At 38.3% G+C, this 15,011-nt stretch overlaps 2 protein-coding genes across 2 annotated transcripts in view; one reads left to right on the top strand and one right to left on the bottom strand.

The window, feature by feature from the left end:
• Window positions 1–595: 595 nt before the first annotated feature.
• On the top strand, window positions 596–13,007 carry hgd (homogentisate 1,2-dioxygenase). Its single transcript, XM_017716400.2, has 14 exons — window positions 596–772; window positions 2,816–2,887; window positions 2,974–3,062; window positions 4,441–4,546; window positions 4,783–4,842; window positions 4,949–5,040; window positions 5,728–5,762; window positions 6,125–6,204; window positions 6,289–6,388; window positions 6,535–6,659; window positions 8,619–8,723; window positions 10,819–10,945; window positions 11,046–11,227; window positions 12,569–13,007. The coding sequence occupies exons 1-14, from the start codon at window positions 758–760 to the stop codon at window positions 12,710–12,712; spliced, it is 1,332 nt and encodes a 443-aa protein (XP_017571889.1). The 5' UTR covers window positions 596–757; the 3' UTR covers window positions 12,713–13,007.
• A 6-nt stretch (window positions 13,008–13,013) lies between these two features.
• ndufb4 (NADH:ubiquinone oxidoreductase subunit B4) overlaps window positions 13,014–15,011 on the bottom strand; it is a 4,486-nt gene continuing 2,488 nt past the window's right edge. The window contains exon 3 of the mRNA XM_017716414.2: window positions 13,014–13,156. Coding sequence (XP_017571903.1) covers window positions 13,094–13,156 — 63 coding nt within the window. The 3' untranslated portion in view covers window positions 13,014–13,093. The remainder of the gene's footprint in view (window positions 13,157–15,011) is intronic.

Genomic DNA, 15,011 nt, shown 5'->3' with positions numbered 1-15,011 from the left:
TATCTATCTATCTATCTATCTATCTATCTATCTATCTATCTATCTATCTATCTATCTATCTATCTATCTATCTATCTATCTATCTATCTATCTCTCCTATCTCTCTCTCTTTCTCTCTCTCTATCTGTCTATTGCGCCCACTTGGAAAAGAAATATATGGGCATGTAGTTTTATATGTGAGAGACTTTTTAAATACACTGTTTCCTTCCAGAATGTATTCCAAACACTGAAGTATATTACACAAAAAAAACAACTTACAAATGCACTTATACATTTACATATATTTTTTTCTGTATGGGGCCAGTGAAGAGGCAGAGGGACAGTGACTCACATCTATCTATAGTCTAGTTCTATGATAACTGCTAAACTATTTTACCTGCAGCCCCTCAACATGAGACGTGACTTTAATCAGGCAGTGTCTGTTAGAAACTTTCATCAGAGTTTGTTCTGGGTGACTGATTGTTTGCACACTTGTGCTCAGGCCATCTCTCCTCCCCCTCCACACAGAGCTCAGACAGCTGGTGACGTCACAAGCTTGCTCTCAGCTTAATTGAACCCAGATTGAGAAAAGGATAAATTCAGCCCGAGTCTCTACTTCTCTCTCTCTCCCTCTCTCCTTCGCTCACTCTCTGATCACTGTGACTCGCTGGACAGGGGCATCTGCAGCACACAGCCTGAGTCTCAGCCTCTTGGGAAAAGTTAACTCCACCTTGGGAAAGTTAAAAGACAACTAACCTGCATCTGTTCTAAGCACAGAATGGCTGGTCTGAAGGTGAGTAGAGCTAAACATGTTTTTACCTGATCACTAAATGTGCTCTTCTAATGCACCAGCATAAGCTGTATTTTAGGCAATGCGCTCACAGTGTGCGTCCATATGTCATTATATGTGATATTGCATGTCAAAATAGTTCACAACAGCTGTTGTTCTTATTTAAAAAGCCATCTGATACAGGTTGCACATTAATATGTACCTGAACTGTGTAATGGTTGAGTGATATTGGAGGTGGGTTATTAAATTCGACTGCATTATAACAACAGTAACCACTGCTGAGTCGTGCATGAAAGATCTTGGGGGTGTTCCTACCCTGACCAATCAGATCGCTGCAAACAGCAGCTGCCCAGATGTTTTCTGCTGCTGCTCTGCAAAGCACCGCAGGAATGTCTGTTTAGGTTTATTTCAAATTCAGTTATTTTCACTGAAATACACTTTCTATTGAGTTAATACAAGTGAAAGAAGACAGTCATGGCCATACTAAAGTATAAAAAACTGACCACAGTGTTTAGAAAGCTTCATCTCTTTGTGTGAAGCCCTTGTGTATATCAGTGCATTCAGTAGTCTTATTATACACACTTAAAATATGGTTCTACAAGGGTTCTTTAGTAAGGAAAATGATTTTATATAGAACTATGAACACTCAGAGAACCCTTTGCATGATTAAAGGATTCCTTGCATCCTTAAATGGTTCTTCCAATTGATGGAGAATGTGTTTTATATGGTTCTATATAGAACCTTTTTTGAAATGGTTCTTCAATTGTTAAGATGTCAAGCTTGTAACAATAGAGGAGTGCTATATAGAATGGTTAAACATAAAACCTTTTTGAAAATGGTTCTATATACCACCAAAAAGGGTTCTTCTATTGCTACAGGCTTTATATCACCACAATAGAAGAATGTTTTTTGGTGCTATATAGTACCCTTTTCAAAAGGCTCTATATAGAACCATCTACACCACATTCTCCATCAGTCAGAAGAACCATATAAATGGTGTGAAGAACCCTTTAATCATGCAAAGGGTTCTTAGAATGTTCATGGTTCTATACTGAACCATTTTCTTTACTAAAGAACCTTTAAAAACCATCATTTTTAAGAGTGCAGTGGTCATCTGTCATGCCGTCTGTCCTCAAAGTTCACCAGTTTACTGAAAACAGCTTGGCATAACTGCAATGGCAGGATGACTCAGCGCAAAGCTAGACTACAGCCTCATTTGGACTTCTCCTCCCCCTCCCCACCCTCCAGAGAAAAATCGCTATTGGTGTAATTTCATATTACATTCTAAATGAACCTAAGCCTGCAGGCTCTAGTGGACCCAGCATATATGTACACAAAATAATAAAGAATGTTAATATGGTAAGTTATTCCAAACGTTTGAATAGTGCACCCTTACAAAAGATGGTACTTTGATGGTTATTTAATAAAGGCAATGGTTCTCTTTAGAATGGTGAAATGGTTCTTCAGATTAATGGAGAATGTGTTGTTTATGGTTCTATTGTAAAACCTTTTTGAAAATTGCTTTATATAGCATCAAAAAGGGTTATGATCTCAAGCTGAAGCCACAGAAGAACTCTTTCAGTGCTATAAAGAACCATACACAACACGTTCTCCATCAATCTGAACAATCATTTCACCATGCAAAGAGCATTTAAGCATGAAATGGTTACATATAGAACTCATGGTTCTAAATACAACCATTGCCTTTACTAAAGTACTCTTTTGAAGATCTTTGATAGTGTACAGATGCCTTGTCAGTCTATGGTCAGCTAATCACTGGGCCAACCTTCAGAATGGACCCCCTTCCCACCCTCCATAGAAATGAAGTTATTGTATGTAATTTTATATAATATTCAAAATTGATCTCAGTCTGCAGGCTGTGGTGTACATAGTATATATAATGTATATATGTTCTTTAAACTGAAATTCTGAAGTCATTAAAAGACATGCAGGATGCAGTATTAGGCTTACACTGTAGAATGTTAGATGTGAGATTATATTATTATTATTATTATTATTATTATCATCATTCATTTCTCCTTTTAGTACCTGACTGGCTTCGGCAATGAGTTTGCCTCTGAGGATCCTCGCTGTCCTGGATCACTGCCTGAAGGACAGGTAATGCTAAGGCCTTATGTACACATATAATCCTATCTTCAGCATCTTTATACATCTTGCATTCATTCAACACTGTTTTATTTCAGAACAGTCCTCAAGTGTGTCCATATGGACTGTATGCTGAGCAACTCTCTGGCTCCGCCTTCACTTGCCCACGGGCAACCAATAAGAGAAGGTATACCTGCCCTATATGGCCACCACATATGCACCATATACTCTACCATTCAAAAGGCTGGAGGATGTTCTCAGTAATATAGAAGCAGTTTTTAGGCAAGTGTATAAAATCACTGTGTCAATCTTGAGCAACTTCACAGGACGCCAGAAATGTAGTGTTCAGAACTGAAAAAAGTCATAATATATTCTTCATTAAAGGGTTCTTTTGCATTGTGAAATGGTTCTTCAGATTGACAGAGGATCTGTTTTATGTGGTTCTGCACAGAACCTTTTCAAAAAGCATTTTTTATAGCACCAAAAAGGGTTCTTCTATTGTTACAAGCTTGAAATGGTTTCAGATTGATGGAGCATGTACTGTAGATGGTTCTATTTAGAACATTTTTTGAAAACCATTCTACACACTTAAAATGATGGTTTTTCAAGGGTTCTTCTGTTGTTACAGGCTTGACATGGTAACAAAAGAGGAACCCTTTTTGGTGCTATATACACACTTACAAATGTTGGTTCGTCAAGGCTTCTTTAATAAAGAAATGGTTCTATATAGAACCATGAACACTCAATAAATCCTAAATGTTTCTTTTTATTGTAAAAGGGTTCTTCGGGTTGCTGTATCGTTCCATATAGCAATATTTTGAAAAGGGTTCTATAGATCACCAAAACAGGTCCTTCTATTGTAACAAGCTTGACATCAAAACAATAGAAGAACCATCTACAGCACATTTTCCATCAATCTAAAGAACCCTTTGACGATGCAAAGAACCCTTTAATTATGTTCATTTTCTTTATTAAATAACCCTTGAAGAACCATCATTTTTAAGTGTGTATATAGCACCAAAAAGGGTTCTTCTATCGTTACCATGTCAATCCTGTAACAATAGAAGAACTGTTTTTGGTGCTATTTAGAATCCTTTTGAAAAGAGTTCTATATAGAACCATATAAAACACGCTGTTCATCAATATGAAGAGTGCTTTCTCTATGCAAAGAATCTTTTAATCACACAAAGGGTTCTTTGAAAGTTCATGGTTCTATATAGAACCATTTTCTTTATAAAGAACCCTTTTTAAGTGTGTACAGTTAATATCCAGAGTTCATCTTATTCGAAATGGCAAGCAAATCGATGAATAGCAGTGTATTATTTACTATTACTATTTACTATTACCTTGAAATATTAATTAGAATATCTAAAAAACCTTTTAGTGAATATTTTGTAATATCCACACTGTAAGCTATTATTGTATATAAAATAAGAAGAATGTTAATATGGCAAGTGATTCCAAACTTTCCAAAGGCAGTGTACAGATGCAATACCAAGTCAACGTTCAGTCAACTAATCACTGAGCCAACTGTCAGAATGGATAAGGTATTTCTGTGCTTTCAGCTGGCTGTACCGCATACTGCCCTCTGTACGCCACAAACCCTTCACTCCAATAAACTGTGGAAACCTCTCAGAGAACTGGAATGAAGTAGAGCCTGACCCCAATCAGGTACTCATGAGAACTTAATGTCATACTCTTACAATTAGCCAAAGAATTCTGTGGTTCAGTAATTCTGTAGCACATTCACATCTTTCTCTGAGAATTACAATAAAACAACTGACCCCAACCATGTACTTATACAGTGTAATATATGCACATGCTTATGTCAAAATTCTAATAATTAACCAAAAATTTCAGTAGTTTTTTTTCTTTTTTCAATAATCAATTAATCATTCCTCGTTAAGCTCCGATGGATGCCATTCACTGTCACCAAAGCTTCTGAGAAGAAAGTGGATTTTGTATCGGTGAGTTTCAGCCAAACACTTCCCTCTTGTGGTCTAGTGGCACAGCAGTCTGTCTTAATTTTGTAAAGGCTGGTGGTCTCCAACTGTCAGCTGTCTGATGTTTCAGGGTCTGCACACAATCTGCGGGGCTGGAGATTCGAAGTCTCGCAGTGGGATCGCCGTCCACATATACACCTGCAACACTTCCATGATCAACAGGTCAGTGTTTACTGCATTAGGATCCGTTTGACCAATGATAATACCGTCACATAACGTACAGTATGCTATAATCACTGGTGCAGATTCAGGGGCGGTTGGGAGGGTATTGTTCCCTCCACTTTTAGATATTATGCAAGAAAATTTTGTGGGTTATACGAAAAAGATACATACGTGTGTTGTAAAAAATATGTCAGACATTTGAAAATAATAAATTACTATAACTATATATACACACAAATATATATATAATGTATATACACATATACATTTTGTTGACATATAACATGTAATCTATAACATGTTTGTTGATATATGCCACAACAGCTTTTAGTAGTCCTTCATTTTTTGTAATTTTGGGAATTTTGCTAAATTTTTATAGCAACATGCATATAGCAAAATGCCATTGTATTAGGGAACAGACCTGAATCTCTATACTGAATATGTACAATAATATTATTCCTCTTAATATCATTTGTTTTTATGCTTTAATATTGACATACAAAATATGAGATATCGGTGATAGTCATTGTACACATACTTTGTTTATACAACTTTACATTGAAATATTGTAAGTAAGCTTTAGCCACTGGACGTTGATCCCCTCACTTGTCAGACCCAATTTGCATGCCTGGCTATAATCCTGAAATAAATATATGCTAAAAGTCATGCATTGTTATCATTTTCTAGGTGCTTCCAGAACTCAGATGGTGATTTCCTCATTGGTAAGTCCCCATAGCCATGTTGTAATGCAGTTTTATTTCTGTTTTGTTAAAGCTCTTTTGCAAGAGCCTGATAAAACACATCTTCATCTTCATTACTTAAGACTTTTAGCATATGTTTTAAAGGATGGCTGTTATCCTATTGGCTTATTCTACCCAAGCTCACCAAGGACTTTGGAGATCATGTCAAAAAAATTCACAAAACTTTTTTTATTTAATTCATGCGACCATGCAAAAATTTCAACTGTGCTCTAAAAACTTTTTTAGATAGGATGTTTTAAAGTTGACCAAATCTTCTTCTAAATCACATAAATATCAAGTTCAACTGATAATGGACTAGTATAAATGCAATCTGTATGTTTCAGTGCCCCAAAAAGGTGAAATCCTGATCACCACAGAATTCGGAAAGATGATGGTGGAGCCCAATGAGATCTGTGTCATTCAGGTGACTTTATTACATATTCCTTCATTTATTAGCCACTATGTAACTTCATTACCTAACTGTTATGTCTTTTGTGAAATGTTTCAGCAAGGGATGCGCTTCAGTGTGGATGTGTTTGGTGAGACCAGAGGTTATATCCTAGAGGTGTATGGAGCTCATTTTGAGCTCCCTGACCTAGGACCCATAGGTACGACTTGGGCACTTAGGCACTTCTTTAACAGATTCAGATTTTAAAGCTGTGTTCTTCTGTGATTCTTTCCTAGTGTATGTTCTGTTTGAGCCACTGAAGCAGTGCATTATCTGCTCATTATGATGCCTTGTGTTTTATGTAAGGGGCTAATGGACTAGCGAATCCCCGGGACTTCCAGATACCAGTGGCTTGGTTTGAAGAACGCACAGTAGCCAGTGGTTACACCATCATCAACAAGTACCAAGGGAAGCTCTTCTCATGTCAACAGGTACACTGCGCTAATAAGGCTCCTGTTGTTATATGTCCTGAATGAGCCTACATGGTAGAACTTGACCACATCTAGAAGAGTTTATTAGCATTTATTTATGTACTGTAAGGCCATGAGGCATAGGAAATTGGTCTTCTGACAGAAGAGATGCAGTCTGTTAGACTCCAGTTTAGTAAGCGAATGTGCCCAGGAGCAAAGGACTTGACCCCAAGTTGCTCATAGTCTCTTTTGCCCCCTTCTCCTTCCCTCTACTCTACTGAATATGAAGGTTCCTTAATGGTTCTTGGCTTGGACATTCAGTACTGTGCAAAATCAGAGACAACCTTTAATTCATATAACGTCCAGTCAAAAGAGCCATTGTGTTGAAGTAACCAACTTCTAAGACTGAACTTTGGAGGTTCCCTGCAGACTTCTCGAAAAAGCTGAAAGCAAGTCTACCTAAAAGAATGGAAAGGCAAAGGATGGACACGCTGCATACTGAAATCATCGATATTATATTTAGTTATCTAATGGCAATTTTGACTAGAAATTAAGTAAAAAAGGGTGGTCTCTGACTTTTGCACAGTAATGCATAGTTCTAAAGATATGAACTTGGTGTCTAGAGGTTCCTTAATCTTTAGAAAGCTCTGATTTACAAACGATGTTTTATGGAACCAAAGATGTTTTTTCTATGATATTGCCCTTCATCAAACCCTCCTCTCTTCAACATCCCATCCACATAACCCTCGTGTCTGCTTCTTTGTCATGTTTACTGTCAGTTCTCCAACAATAAAGCCACTACCTGCCCTGATAAAGGATCCTCAAGCTTCCATCCCTGCCAGTCTTCGGTCATAATTGGGTTTAATTAGTTAACATCCTCTGCATTTTCACTGCACAAATCTTTTCACCTGGAACAGATTTCCTGAGTTACGCATTAATTTCGACACATTTCTGAGTGCCCTGTTGCGTGTCTAATTGGACCGACTTGCGATGGCTTGCAGGAGAAATTTACCATCAGAAAACTGCCACATCAGAGCAAGCACACCATGAGGATGGTATCATTCTACATTATAATACATCGGATATGTAGGGAGCGCTCTTTTTTTGCCTGCTCCTGGGCAGAACTAGCCCACTATCTCTCCTCTCTTAAAATGTAAGAGGTTGTCAGACCCCCATCTCGAGGGAGAGGCTGCTGCTTGTCCTGCTGTTCTGCTCTCCTGCTGAGTGCTGAAATTGCTCAAATTAACTTATTATTTGCTTGACTGGGCCAATCTGTTTGTATTTTGTGTGTACGGGTGTTTTCTTTTCTATTTTAATCAAGTCTGGTGGAGTTATCCTGCGAGCAGTAATGTCTGTGAGATTACAAACCTTGGGGTCCAGGAGGCCCCCAGGGTGCACAGGGTATGTCTTTGTGAGAACGTATGTAACTCTATAAAAAAACACGCTGTTGTGCGTCTGAGTTTGTGTTCGTGTCTGTTTGTGCTTTAAGTTGTGACTTGGGATGTGTCTCACAGTATGAGCTTTGTCTGTCTAGTGAAGCAGCGGGGGGAGTATGAGGGTCAGGACTGCAGGCAGTCTTGACTGTAATGAATTATATTGATTTTACAGCCACCATTCAATGTCTCTTCACTGCAACATTATCAACAGAGGGCTATATAAAATTGCTGTGTTTTTAACGATCAAAATAAAGAAATTTCTCCACTCTATAACCACTTCACAATTTTGCTGTGTGAGTCTGGGCAGAAAAATGGAAAAAGTTTGAGAAGTTTTATCGAGGGCATTAATTGGACACATTGAAAACATTGTGAGGAATAAATAGGCAGAGCAAATTAAAAATCAAATTCAGGTCATTGTAATGTTCATACTCAATATTCCTCTCCCTTTGCTCTTAAACATGGGGCAATTTGCAGTGATCATTCCAGGCCAATCCAAAATGTGTTACAATGCATCCTTTTTCAAGCCACATTTTGGCTTTTACAGGACTTTTCTCCATTTAATGTGGTGGCGTGGCATGGAAACTACACACCTTACAAATACAACCTGGAGAACTTCATGGTGATCAACTGTGTGGCTTTCGATCATGCAGTGAGTATTGCTGAGTGTACATCTCTCTACTACAGATGTTGTCTTGCTGGAATCAGATTCATTCCATGGATTAAAGGCCAACTCAATTGATGGGCTATAAATAATGTCAGTAACACTTTATTTGGATGGTCCACTGTAGATGCTTAGTAATGTCTGTGAGATTTATCTTTTTATCTGTTTATCTTTAACACTCAACTAAATATCTATTAAATGCAAATGAACTTGAAAGAGTCTATGAAACCTAACCCTAAACCTAACCCTAACCACAAAGCAAAACCTACACCTACTCCTAAATCTAACCCTGACTTCAAAGTTGTTGATAATCAACTGAACATCACCGAAAAGTGTGTAAATAATATAAGTATTCGTAGATCATCTATAGACCTTCCAAGCAAACTGTGTCCAAATAGGAAGCTGGGGTTGCGATGTCTGCCTTGAAAACATAGCCATTTTATTTACTATCCAAAACAATCAGAGAACCTACAGGAGTTTTTTGAGCTTTTATATGAAATGTTGATGTTGGTAAAATAGTGATAAAGCTGATACTTTTTCTCTGGGGACTATTTTTTGCCTTAAACCCATTGCATGTACCCCTCCACCATGAATGAATTTATAGTTATGGCATTTGGCTGACGCTCTTATCCAGAGCGACTTACAGTTTTGATCATTTTACACAGGTAGGCGAAGGTGGTGTTAGGAGTCTTGCCCAAGGACCCTGACTGGTGTAGTGTAGCTGGCTTACCCAGGTGGGGATTGAACCCCAGTCTACAGTGTAGAAGGCAGAGGTGTTAACCACTACACTAACCAACCACACCATGAATGAATTTGTCCTACGCAAAAATTTGAACACCCCTTGGCCAAATGACATGCTTTGCTGATTTTCTAAGTGAAAATAAGTTAACACATCTTCCATAAGGAGGAACCTTAAATATGGTATTTGTCTGTACAGTTTAGTGAAGAACTTGGGAAATATAAAATAAAGCATACCAATATTAAAGGTGCCATAACTTGTGCTTATGCCAAATTTTATGTTCTCATTTTCTTCCCTCCAACATGTTGAATTAAGCTAATACACAGTAATCATGCTCTAAAATGTTTTACATCATGTTCACTTAAAAAAAATCAAAAATTCTTTGACCATAGCAGGGGTGCCCAAACTTTTGCATACACCTGTACATTTTTGGCCAAAATCTCAGAACGATCGTGAGACATCAGGCAGTGGACTCGCTAACTTTCATTTGTAAGTAGTGTACTGATGTCCACTACCCATGGTTCTATTTAGAACCACTCTCGGCTGAAATGGTCATTTTCAGTGTGAAATGGTTCTTCAGGTTGATGGAGAAGTTTACGGTTCTATACGGAACCTTTTTGAAAATGGCTCTATATAGCACTAAAAAGGGTTGCGATGTCAAGCTTGTAACAACAAAAGAACCCTTTTGGTGCTATAGAACCATATACAACATGTTCTCCATCAATCTAAACAAACATTTCACCAGCGGATGCAGCTTATATGTACTAACGTTCACTAGATTTATGGATATAAAATATTAAAGACTGTTAATATGGCAAGTGACTCCAAACTGCTGAACATGGCACCCTTAAAAAGGTGATTCTTCAAGGGTTCTTTAGTAAAGGCAATGGATCTATTCAGAACCATGAGTTCTATACAGAACCATTTCATGTTTAAATAGTTCTTTGTGCATGAAATGGTCCTGTATAGAGCTAAATGAGAACGTTTTACACATGTAGATCTATATAGAACCTTTTGGAAAACAGTTCTATTATATTAAAAGAGTTGGTTCTTCAAGGGTTCTTTGGTAAATGGTTCTAGAACAATGAACACTCACAGAACTCTTTGTGTGAACAAAGGGTTCTTTGTATCTGAAAACGTTCTCCAGATTGATGGAGAATGTGTTGTATATGGTTCTACATAGAACCAAAAATGGTTATTCTATTGTTAGGACGCCAAGTTTGTACCAACAGTAGAACCCTTTTGGTGCTATATAGAACCGGTTAACCTTGCAGATTTTTTTTAAATGGGTGGAATTCCCCTTTAATACTGCAAATTCAAAATGTGTGTGTAAACCCGTTTCAGGATCCCTCCATTTTTACTGTGCTGACCGCCAAGTCCACTCGGCCAGGTGTGGCCATCGCCGACTTTGTGATCTTCCCTCCTCGCTGGGGGGTCGCAGACCGCACCTTCCGGCCCCCTTACTATCACAGTAAGTCTGGAGGTTTGACTGACACTCAAACTACCAAAAAAAAAAATCACCTCCTTACAGATAGACTGTTGTCTTAGAGCTCCCCCTGTTTGTGTTTCAGGGAACTGCATGAGCGAGTTCATGGGCTTGATCAAGGGTCACTATGAGGCAAAAGAGGAGGGCTTCCAGCCTGGAGGGGCGAGTCTCCACAGCATTATGACCCCGCATGGGCCTGACTTCGACTGCTTTGAAAAGAACAGCACAGCCGAGCTCAAACCAGAGAGAGTTGCTGAAGGAACAATGGTACTCTCCCATCCATTCATATATATGTGTGTGTGTGTGTGCCATCCATTCATATGTGTGTGTGTGTGCGCTTTAGTTTTGCACAAGGCTGCTGTAGATAAGCAATGAAAGCCAATCAGCATCCTGCAATCTGCATGCCTAAATCAGAAAACACACTTTTGTGTATAAGATTATCAACATTGCAGAACTGAAAACAGTAGCAGACGTCATCTTTAAACCTGAATTCTATTCATTTTTTGACATGATGTACAAAAATAGGTCATAAATAACACTGATAGGAACATGAACAAGTTTATCTGAACTTACTTAAAGCGGACAAATTAATGAGTGCGTTTACATGCACTTAATGATCCGATCATAATCGGATTTCTACAGTTGTCTGATTATTCAAATGGTCATGTAAACAGCATATTCCAATTTCTTAGACTGGAGTAAAGTCTGGAAATCTAAGAAATCCAATCAAGATTTCTCTGCACATGGTGGAAAACAATCGGCGGTACTGGAAATAAGCGAGCAAATGAAGGATTTAAATATTCTTCATCTTCTGTCTGATGAATGTTCATATTTTCAGGAAAACTGAATCAATGTTGTTTTTTTAAGCCACGGCATTAAGTTAGTTTTATTTTACGTCTTCTTCTGTGAGATTCCCCATTATCTGATCCCTCAAGCACATTTAAATGCGTTGATTGGATTATTAACAAAATCTGATTTTTTTTTCTGCAGTTACTGGATTATTAAGTGCATGTAAACACACTCGGTAACGTTCCTCTCTTCTGATATAAATTAGCTTGAGGTTGTATGTGATTTTTGTTCAAATTCCAAAACATACTATTCATTCCTGAAGTCCATGCACTTAGCTACAAAAACCTTTTTATTTTTTTGTGAGGTCACAAAAAACATTTCCATAAGCCTATAGCAGTTTAGCCCTGTGCATTCATGCTGAAGTTATATGGAGTGTTGCAACCCTGAGTGCTTTTTGAAGGAGAAACAACACAAAGCAGCCAATTAGAACAGAGATATTTACGTCTATCAGTCTTAAAGGCACAGCCTGTTCGAACACAAGAAACACAGCAAAAATATGTGTAGAACATGAGCCTTTTATCTCAACACAGGTTTTGAGTTTTTCAGTGTGGGGTGATTTAGGCATGACGTTTTCATAGTGCTAACCCTGGGGTTCTATCGTTTTTATCTTAGTCTTGTCCAGTGCAAGTAATTTCAGACATCCTTGGGTGCATCTGCATTAAAGGGAACATCGTATGAATTCGATTTTTAATCAAAACTAACGCTTTACTGTGAAACATTCACCCTGGGTAAAACCTGCTCTTCTTGTGGTTGTCATAGGCCTTCATGTTTGAATCATCCTTCAGCATGGCTGTCACCAAGTGGGGACTTGAGACGTGTCAGCGTCTGGACAAGAGCTATTACAAATGCTGGGAGCCTCTCAAGAGTCACTTCAATCCAAACTGGAGACCCAGCAGCAAGTAGAACTGGCCATTGTGTATGTGGTTACACTTTGCAATAGGGTTTCTCAGATAGCAGGTGTGGAATAAGGCAGAGTGGAATGGGTCTCCTCTTACATTCGGATATCCTCTCAGCAAATATGTGCTAAAACTGAAAGCACTAAATAATAATATAGGTTTTATTTCTCAAGAGGTAAATCTGACTCACTGTAAATGGGAACTGTATTATGAATGGAAAGATAACAACATGCTATTGGAACTTCAACTCTAATGAAAATGTACACCAGAGAACTTGTTCAATAAACCTCCCTGCAGCTGCACACACCTTCAACAATAGAGGATGTTTATTTATAACTACAGGTAATATTTGACACAAAGATTTAAAGTGAAATACAACGGTCAGCCATCAGTATGAGAGCCTGAAGGGGCGGACATACGTTCCATCCTTCATCTGCTGCTCCTTGTTGTCCTGAAAATACATAAACATACAAGGACATCAGGCATTTGAACATCAACCAGCCAAGAGTTTGTGTAAAATACACCACAGTATGAACAATCATGAAAATCTTAGTTCACGTGTACTGGTAAACGTACCAGATTTATGTTAAAGATGCAGTGTGAAAGTAGTTAGTAACACTGCAACCCAATGATTACCCCTCACCCCTCCCTTTCCAAGCATGTAGTAGAACATTTGGTGGCCATCAGGTTTTCACTTCTTTAATGATCAGGACTCACCCTCCTTTACTTTTTCTTGTGCTAAATAATAAGTATGATCCACATTTGTCTAAATTGGGGTTCTCAAACATCTAAACACAAAATGATTTTTTTATATATGTCTTTTAACCAGTGCACAGTGTCTGATTCACATCAACGTTAAAAAAATGCAAAAGCCACTCTCTAGAGCCGCGCAACAATTCGTAGTTACAGGTGATTAAACACTGTTAGAATTTGTTAGGTCCAATTGTGTAAGTTTTCCCTGTGGAAAAGTACATATTTGTACCTTTTCATAACCTAATGTTTTAGAACAGAACTATATGATAAAAAGCCTGGAGACGAGACAGGGGGTGTGGAGTCAATACAACTTAGACAATATCATTTCAGAGGATTATAGTACAATTATGTTCCCTGCCTAAAGGTACTGAGAGGGTACCACACCAGTCACAAGAGGGGCGCTGCCCCAGCTACAGGTTTGTATCCATTTTTCTGAGTGTACACTAGTAAACAATGCTTTGTATACTGTATTCCATTCATGCGAAACCCCTAAATCTTACACACTGCACCTTGAAACGGGTATACATCAAGTATATAAGAAACTTCTTAATCCACAAAGTAAGTTATTATTGTCGAAATTGCATCCATCAGGTAGCAGATCAAAAACTGTTTCAAAGAACTCTAAGCAGACTATCTGCTTAAAACAAGGGTTTTACTAAGGCCATGATCCAGTGATCTTCAGTAATGAACTCAGTCTATCACACATAATGAATTAAGACCTGGGACAGTTACTGCCACCATGCGCGATCTTACTGCAGTAATAACTGCTTTTTTATTCTTGATAACATTTCCTTGGCTAAAACGTGATATGTTTCATGTGACTGACGCCACAAATGGAAAAGAAACATGAAAGCGGAATAGAAACGTGATCCAAAAAGGACGGGAGGGGTCCACCTCCCTCAAAAGGCTGTCCCTAATTAGTCAAAGACTTCATGAGCCAAATCCAGAACTAACCTTCCCTAGAGCAGGCATGCAAGTTGCCATGGTGATGTTGCCTTGTAAAAAGTGATCCACCATCAAGGCAAGATCCACCATAAGATCGAACCAAGAAAAAAAGTTAGTTGGCTCAGCCATAAACCCTGCCAGGCCCATGGGCACGAACTCTCCTCTCATCATCTGGGTTTAAAGGCTCCAACACTGCTACTGAACCTTCAAACATGATCCACAAGACACCTCATATCATCAGTTCTTTAACTGAGACATACAACTGTTGCAGTATCTGGTTCAGCTCCACTTTTTCATTATTTTCATTCATCAAAATGTAATTTTGTTCCAGCTGGTCTGTAAAGCATTTTTTCTTTTCCGCTGAACTGTATTCCTTTCTGGCTTATTCCAGTTTGTTTAGTTGTTCTAGTGTCACACCTGAAAGCTTAGGGGCAGTGATAGGTTTGGAATTTAATCCAAGTTAGTCCTGCTGTCATACTCTTCTTCAGAACCTGACCAAACAGGGTGCAGGTAAAACTCCTTACTGAAATGACCTATTTATTTTCTGCATTTGTTATATGGTAAAACAAACATACTGCTGTTAGTTGTAAACAGTTGTTACTTAGCAA

The sequence above is a fragment of the Pygocentrus nattereri genome, chromosome 24 (genome assembly GCF_015220715.1).
Source record: "Pygocentrus nattereri isolate fPygNat1 chromosome 24, fPygNat1.pri, whole genome shotgun sequence".
Classification (NCBI taxonomy): domain Eukaryota; kingdom Metazoa; phylum Chordata; class Actinopteri; order Characiformes; family Serrasalmidae; genus Pygocentrus; species Pygocentrus nattereri.
Note: the sequence above shows the minus strand (reverse complement) of the source record. Positions and strands in the feature narration are given on the sequence as shown.

Excerpts from the sequence above, each read along its gene's own strand:
- hgd (XM_017716400.2), top strand. Across the intron at positions 6,205-6,288 it reads ATGAGATCTGTGTCATTCAG|CAAGGGATGCGCTTCAGTGT; the intron begins GTGACTTTATTA and ends GAAATGTTTCAG. Across the intron at positions 11,228-12,568 it reads GAGTTGCTGAAGGAACAATG|GCCTTCATGTTTGAATCATC; the intron begins GTACTCTCCCAT and ends TGGTTGTCATAG.